General features: G+C 39.4%; 1 protein-coding gene across 1 annotated transcript in view; it reads left to right on the forward strand.

Moving 5' to 3' along the window:
- The first annotated feature begins 434 nt into the window (after nt 1-434).
- The window catches only part of CKAP5 (cytoskeleton associated protein 5), a 28,794-nt gene continuing 21,225 nt past the window's right edge, over nt 435-8,003 (forward strand). The window contains exons 1-4 of the mRNA XM_008065348.1: nt 435-563; nt 3,231-3,425; nt 4,074-4,209; nt 6,235-6,323. Of these exons, the coding sequence (XP_008063539.1) occupies nt 492-563; nt 3,231-3,425; nt 4,074-4,209; nt 6,235-6,323 (492 nt within the window). The 5' untranslated portion in view covers nt 435-491. The remainder of the gene's footprint in view (nt 564-3,230; nt 3,426-4,073; nt 4,210-6,234; nt 6,324-8,003) is intronic.

Here is an 8,003-nt window from a genome sequence, read left to right on the forward strand (position 1 = left end):
TAATTGTGTGATCTTAACATTGATGCAAATTAATATAAAAACATAAACGTGAATTTTGTTCAAATTTGTTTAGCAATTTCAGTCTTAACCATTATCAGATCTTTTAACATGTAGAATTCCATTCTTTAGCAGATATTCATGGGCTTAAGTGCCCCCAAAGATTCAAGAAACAGAAATCTGTTTATTCTTCTTACATAACATTTTATGCCCAGGTCACTGTTATACCTTATTAACTAAGTACAGAAATTTTACAGTTTGGATTTCTATTTTTACTTTGGAACTTTAATACAGTCATAGAACTAGTTTCTGTTTCAGAGATCAAGGTTTCAAGTATATTCATGTGGACCTTAGGGAAGCCTCTATTGTTGATGTACATAAAGTAACAATGTTCACCGCCTACCTCCAAACTGTTGTTAATTCTCTTCTTCATTTAGAACAATGTTCGAGCTGCTGCTCTAGCAACTGTGAATGCTTGGGCAGAACAGACTGGCATGAAGGAATGGCTAGAGGGAGAAGATCTTTCTGAAGAGCTCAAAAAAGAAAATCCTTTCTTGAGGCAAGAGGTTAGTACCATAAATTAATCATGTCTTTTACTTCCAGAGGATCTTGGGCCTGCCTGATAAATATATATTGATGGTTAGAATGTTTCATTGTAAAAGTCAGTAAAATGAAACCAACTTCCTGGAGCTTTTATATTCCATGTGTTTGCTTCTTTTTTTCCCCTCTCTCAAGCTTCTTTTTTTTTTTGAGTTGTAGGTTCACTCTGTCGCCCAGACTGGAGTGCAATGGCACACTCCCGGCCACCACAGCCTTGACCTGCTGGGCTCCACGATCCTTCTGCCTCAGCCTTCCAAGTAGCTGCTACCATGCCCGGCTAATTTTTTGATTTATTGTAGAGATGAGGTCTTGCCAAGTTGCCCAGGCAGGTCTCGAACCCACGGGCTCAGGCAATCCACTCACCTCAGCCTCCCAAAGTGTGGGATTACAGGCTGAGCCACCGAGCCCTACCTCACATGCTTCTTTAACAATAAAACCTTTTTTTTTTTCCTTGAATTGGAGTCTCACTCTTGTCGCCCAGGCTGGAGTGCAGTGGCACGCTCATGGCCACCCCAGCATCGACTTGCTGGGTTCCAGTGATCCTTCCACCTCAGCCTTCCAAGTAGCTGGAACTACAGGCGCATGCCACAATAAAACTTCTTAAAGGACTAGACTTTTTGTGGAACTTTCACTTTTCTTAAACTTCTTAAATGGTAAAATCAAAGGTTTTAACCAGGACATAAAAATGGTGTTCAGCATTCGAAAATCCATCTGTATAAGCCATCGTACCAACAGAATAAAGAAGAAAAATCATATGATCGTATCAGTTGATGCAAAAAAGTGACAAGATCCAGCACTCATTAATAATAAAAACTCTCAGCAAGTTAGCAATGAAAGACAATTACCTCAACTTGATAAAGAACATCTGCGAAAAAACTTCCACAGATAGCATACTTAATGATAAAAGACTGAGGCCAGGCGTGGTGACTCATGCCTATAATCCCAGCACTTTGGGAGGTTGAGGTAGGAGGATTGCTTGAACCTAGACAACATAGCAGGACCTCATCTCTACAAAAAAATTTTTTTTTAAATTATTAGCCAGACATGGTGGTGTATGCTTGTAGTCCTAGCTACTCAGGAGGCTGAGGCAGGAGGATTGCTTGAGCCCAGGAGTTTGAGGCTGCAGTGAGTCATGATCATGTCAGTGTACCCCAGCCTGGGTAACAGAATGAGATCCTGTCTCTTAAAAAAGAACAACAACAAAAAACTTTGAAATGACAAAATTTTAAAAATGGAGAACAGATTAGTAGTTGCCAGAGATTAGGAGTAGGGAAAGGGAAAGGGATGGGTGTGGTTATAAAAGGATAACACAGGGAATCTTTGTGATGTAACTGTTCAGAAATTTGACTCTGGTGGCAGGTGTACTAATGTGCATGTTAATAGAACTAATACATACAAATGAGTACAAGTAAAATTGGGGAAATATGAATAAGATCACTGGATTGTATCATTGTCAGTCCTGGTTGTGACACTGTAGTATAGTATTGTAGAGTGCCACTATTGGAGGAAACTGGGTAAAGAATGCATTGGTATTACTGTTATAACTGCAAGTGAATCTATAATTATCTTAGTAAAAATTAAGAAATACAGATATAGCCAGGCTCGGTGACTCAGCCTATAATCCCGCGCCTTTGGGAGGCTGAGGTGAGTGGATTGCCTGAGCCCACGAGTTCGAGATCCACCTGGGCAACTTGGTGAGACCTCATCTCTACAATAAATCAAAAATTAGCTAGGCGTTGTAGTGCACGCCTGTAGTTCCAGTGACTTGTAAGGCTGAGGCGAAAGGATCGCCAGAGCCCAGCAGGTCAAGGCTGCGGTGGCCGGGAGTGGCCACTGCACTCCATTCTGGGCAACAGAGTGAAACTCCAACTCAAAAAGAAAAGAAAAGAAAAATACAGATATATGAACCAGGCTCAGTGGCTCAGCCTGTAATCCCACGCCTTTGGGAGGCTGAGGTGAGTGGATTGCCTGAGCCCGCGGGTTTGAGACTCGCCTGGGCAACTTGACGAGACCTCGTCTCTACAAAAAATCAGCCGGGCATGGTCGCACACGCCTGTAATTCAGGCTACTCGGAAGGCTGAGGCAGAAGGATTGCCAGAGCCCAGCAGGCGAGGCAGCAGTGGCCGGGAGCGGCCACTGTACTCCAGTCTGGGCGACCGAATGAGACTCCAACTCAAAAAAAAAAAAAGAAATACAGATATGAATTATTTTAGGGGCATAGAGAAAAAATTCAATGTAATACACAAATTGGAACTTTTGCTAAAATTTGTCTTATGATCAAATGAATGTTTTAGGTCTTCTCTAGCGAAGTAAATATTTCTTAGAACTTAAAAAAGGGAGATAAATGAGTTTTTCATCTTTAAAATGTATTAAGAACTATTAAAGCTTTATAATTTAGTGCCTAGATATGGTCCAAAGAACCATGTCCTTATCTTAGAGATGATTGTATTATTACATATATTATTTAAGTATAGCACAGTTTTTGAGCAATGAAAAGTATCGATTTCATATTGTAAAGTTGTGGTGTAAGAGCTAATTCAGTGTTTGAGACTAATGAAATCAGTGAGTCTGAGATCCCAAATAATAACGATTTTCATGTGAAGTATGTAACTGTTCTTTTTTTCTTTTGGCAGCTTCTGGGCTGGCTGGCTGAGAAACTACCTACTCTTCGTTCCACTCCCACAGACCTTATCCTTTGCGTTCCTCAGCTCTACTCCTGCCTAGAAGATCGAAATGGAGATGTGCGAAAGAAGGCCCAAGATGCTTTGCCATTCTTCATGATGCATTTAGGATATGAAAAAATGGCCAAGGCAACTGGGAAACTAAAGGTATTACTTCTTGTTGCTGCTGCTACCATTAGAAAATTATTGAAGATGGCCAGGCACAGTGGCTCATGCTGAGGTGGGAAGATCATTTGAGTCCAGGATTTCAAGACCAGCCTGTATAAAATAGTTAGACCTTGTCTCTACAAAAAATTTTAAAAATTCGCCAGCCCAGCATGGTGATGCATGTCTGTAGTCCCAGCTACATGAGAGGCCGAAGTGGGAGGATCACTTGAGTCTAGGACTTTGAAGCTACAGTGAGTGTAATCTTGCCACTGTACTCCAGCCTGGGTGACAGAGATAATCCTTGTCTCAAAAAAAAAAAAGAAAAATATTGAATATGAATTTATGTGAGCGAGAAACCTATTACTTCCTATGAGTCTACATTTGAAATCCTAAAGAGAGCAAAAATAAAATAAGCAGTGTAGAACTTCTAAGAATCTGATGAATCCTCAGGGGTGAAAACTGTGACCTTCTAGAATGATAGCTAGTTTAGTGTGACTTCATAATGTGTGTTACTTCTCTTATACTGTGTGCTTCATTGATATTTCAAAACTAGGAGCTCAATTTTTTGACAGGAGATACCTTCATAAGCTTAATATGAGTGTATTACTTATGTGACCTCTCACTTTTTATGTTATATTGTCTCTCTAGCCAACTTCTAAAGATCAGGTACTGGCCATGCTAGAGAAAGCCAAAGCTAACATGCCAGCCAAGCCTGCTGCACCCAATAAAGCATCTTCTAAAGCAGTGGGAGGGTCCACTTCAGCCAAATTCCAGTCTGCATCAGGTAACTGTATTGAGAGGGTTAAAAAGGAAGGAAATAGCCCCAGGGAAATCTAAATAGACATCCAGCCCTCTTTTCTTTTTATTTACTTAATTTTTTTTTAATTTTTATTTTAAAGATGTGGGGTACAATTCAGGGTTAGGTATACAAATGTTCATTATGCAGGTATCCTTGTTAATGAGGTGTGCCCCCCCCCGTGGCAATTTCCTATTACTGCCAATCCCACCTCTGCCCTTCCCTGGCAGTTTCCCACTACTGCCAGTCCCTTTCTTATAGTATTACAATAGTTATTCAAGGTCCGCTTATGAGTGAGAACATGTGACACTTGGTTCTTTGTTTCTGTGATGGATCACTCAGTATTATAGCCTCTAAATCTATCCCAGTTGCAAAGTTCATAATTTTGTCCTTTTTCATGGCTGTGTAATATTCCGTCATGTATGTGTACCACATTGTTTTTATCCAGTCCTCTTGTGATGGGCAGCACCGTTTGTTCCACATTTTCGCTATTGTAAATAATACTACAATAGACATGCATGTACAGGTATCTTTTTCATAGAGTAATTTGAGTTCCTTTGGATGTATTCCCAGTAGAGGGATTGTGGGGTCATATGGGAGGTCGATTTTTAGATCTTTTAGGAAATGCCACACTGTTTTCCACAGAGGCTGTACCAGTTTACACTCCCACCAACAGTGTAGAAGTGAGTGTTTCCTTTTTGCTGCATCCTTTCCAGCATCTGTTGTTTTTTTGAGTTACTGATGACAGCCATTTTGATTGGAGTTACGTGGCACCTCAGTGTGGTTTTAATTTGTATTTCTTTGCTGATTAGTGAGGCTGAGCATTTTTTCATGTATCTGTTCAGTCTTCTTTTCTTTAGTCACATATCCACATTCTAGATCTTAAACCCTCCTTCCTTCCCTTTCTCCTTACCCTCCTTTCACAAACATTTGTCCAGTACCTGTCTTGTGCCAGGAGCTATGCTAAAGGTACAGAGTTGATTAAATTTGACTTCCAGTTCCAAAAAGTCTTTTTGGATAGCACATTGAACTTCTTTCTGGAAGTGTGCCATCTTATTTTTAAAGTTTCCACAACCATTTTTTGCTATTGGATATATTACAGTTAAAAGAGGAATTGGGGCTGAGTGCGGTGACTCATGCCTGTAATCCCAGCACTTTGGGAGACTGAGGCGAGAGGATTGCCTGAGCCCAGGAGTCCTTGCAACTTGGTGAGACCTCGTCTCTACAATAAATCAAGAAAAATTAGCTGAACATGGTGGTGCATGCCTGTAGTTCCAGCTACTTGGAAGGCTGAGGCAGAAGGATCATCTGAGCCCAGCATATCGAGGCTGTGGTAGCCGTGAGTGTGCTGCTGCTCCAGCCTGGGCAACAGAGTGAGGCTCCAACACAAAAAAAAAAAAAAAAGAAAAGAAAGAAAATAAGAATTTGTCAAAAAGAGAATTTTTCATAGCTGTCTAGGAAATAGTTGTAAAGGCCGGGCGCAGTAGCTCAAGCCTATAATCCTAGTGCTTTGGGAGGCTGAGGCAAGAGGATTGCCTGAGTCCGCGGGTTCAAGACCAGCCTGGGCAACATGGCGAGGCCTTTTCTCTACAATAAATCAAAAAATTAGCTGGGCATGGTAGTGCGTGCCTGTAGTTCCGGCTACTTGGAAGGCTGAGGCAGAAGGATCACCTGAGCCCAGCTGGTCGAGGCTGAGGTGGCCACTAGCATGCTATTGCACTCCAGCCTGGGAGACAGAGTGAGACTCCAACTCAAAAAAAGGGGGAAAAAATGGTTGTAAAACTGCAGTTTAAGCAGTAAAGATGTGGATTTCCTGACTTAATTTCTTAAGGTTATGCTTAAGGAGGAATTTGGAGAGAAAAAAAGATTAGAAAAAAAGTCTAACCTCAAACATCTTATAAAAATTGATACATTTAAGATTACAACTTTCTTGTCATCATTAGATATTAAACCTGTCCAGAATAAAGAGGTATTAGTGAGTTATATTTATATTACACACTTTTTTTCTCAAAGCACCTGTTGAAGATTCTGTGTCCAGCAGTACAGAACCCAAGCCTGATGCAAAAAAGACCAGAGCTCCAGGATTGTCCTCTAAAGCAAAGGTATGGTAACTGCACACATGAATGCAGATTTGCTTTTAAGTGTATTTTATACACTGAGTCATTCTTTTAGGAAAGATCATATTATATATAAAAGAACACTTCTGCTCTTGATATTATCAAAGTATTATTTCTATAAGTTTCTGTGGCTCATATCTAATAAGGCCTAAAAAAGAAACATCCTGCCGTGAAAAGGTGCTGCAATGGTTCCTGTCATGCAGATTTTAGTGGAAGACTTGCAGTATTGAAAGGAGAAGGAAAGTATATGTAGCTCTGGCAGAATAAACACTCTAGACAATTTGGTTTTGAGAAAAGGAAGGTAATCAACTTTCTTCAAATTTGATGCAGTTATATTGGAAGGTGTTTTGATTAGTCTACAGGGAAAAACCTTTTGTCCCTGCACCAAAAAGGGATTTATGTTGATGCATTACCAAGCCTTTCAACATCCATGTAGAATTGAATGATTTTTAAAAATGTGTTCAGATGTTCAATTCTAAATATCCCCTGGGTAATTTTTTCATTTAATTAAGTTTTTGAATCACAGAAATTGTCATTGGTTTCTGCATCAAGATTCAGAGTTGATAACTATGTTCAGAGTGTCATTTTTTTTTGAAAGCAGGATTTATTGAGAAGGCAGAAAAGCTCCCAGAGCAGGAGGCAACCCGAGCGGGTTGCCCCAGAGTGTTAATTATTAATACTTAAAAGGAAAATTGCAGAACTGTGTAACTTGTAGTAATTCTAACAGTAAATCTAAATAGAGAAAATTGCTTAATGAACTTGATGAAAAAATATATGCGTGAAAACTTTTATTATCCAGTACATGTATTATTACATCCCATCATAGAGTGGGCACTTCTGACCATTCTTCTAGATATTATAGTTATCCATTTCTCTTCACTATGCTCAGGTTCTTTAACTCCTCAGTGAGTTAATCTAAATGGGTAATTATCTTCTGAACTATCCAGTGAAATTGTTCTTTTCCTCTCCTTCTGCCTGTCTTCATCCCCAATTTAACAAGTGCTTATTTTTAGTATTTTGATCACAAGTGCTGTGAAGTATTTTTAACTCTGTTCTTAATGCTATAATTTTTCCTGCCTTTTTTAGTTTACAAAGCAGTTTCACATAAATGATCTCATATTTGTTTTGTCTGAATGACTTTAGTGTTCGAACTAGAAAGAAATTCTAGCCAACTAGAAATAGTGAATTCATGCTACACTCATAATAATGATTCCAGTCATGAAATTAGAATTTTGCCTTAAATATATGTACTGTTTACCATTTTCATTCCATCTGATACAAAGATTGTACGTCTTGGATTATTTTTAAAAATCACTTCAGAGACTTAAGCATGTAAAGCGTTTCTTGCAACTTTCTCTAGAAGCAATTTCAGAAGGTCTCTGGTGACTGGGCATGGTAGCTCACACCTGTAATCCCAGCACTTTGGGAAACCAAGGCAAGAAGATTGCTTGAGCCCAGGAGTTGAAGACCAGCCTGGGTAACATAGTGAGACCTCATTTCTATAAAAATAAATAAAAAGATCCAATTATACTGCTGTGATAGAGATACATTTGCACATGGAGAGAAACAGAAAAGCTTTCAAACCGCGTGATATGAAATGTGCAAATGACATTCAAGGTGTTAACATGGAAAAGCTAAAATAGTCTTTTTTTTTTTTTTTTTTTT

This window comes from Carlito syrichta, unplaced genomic scaffold (assembly GCF_000164805.1).
Source record: "Carlito syrichta isolate Samal-C Ts95f unplaced genomic scaffold, Tarsius_syrichta-2.0.1 Scaffold308253, whole genome shotgun sequence".
Taxonomy (NCBI): Eukaryota; Metazoa; Chordata; class Mammalia; order Primates; family Tarsiidae; genus Carlito; species Carlito syrichta.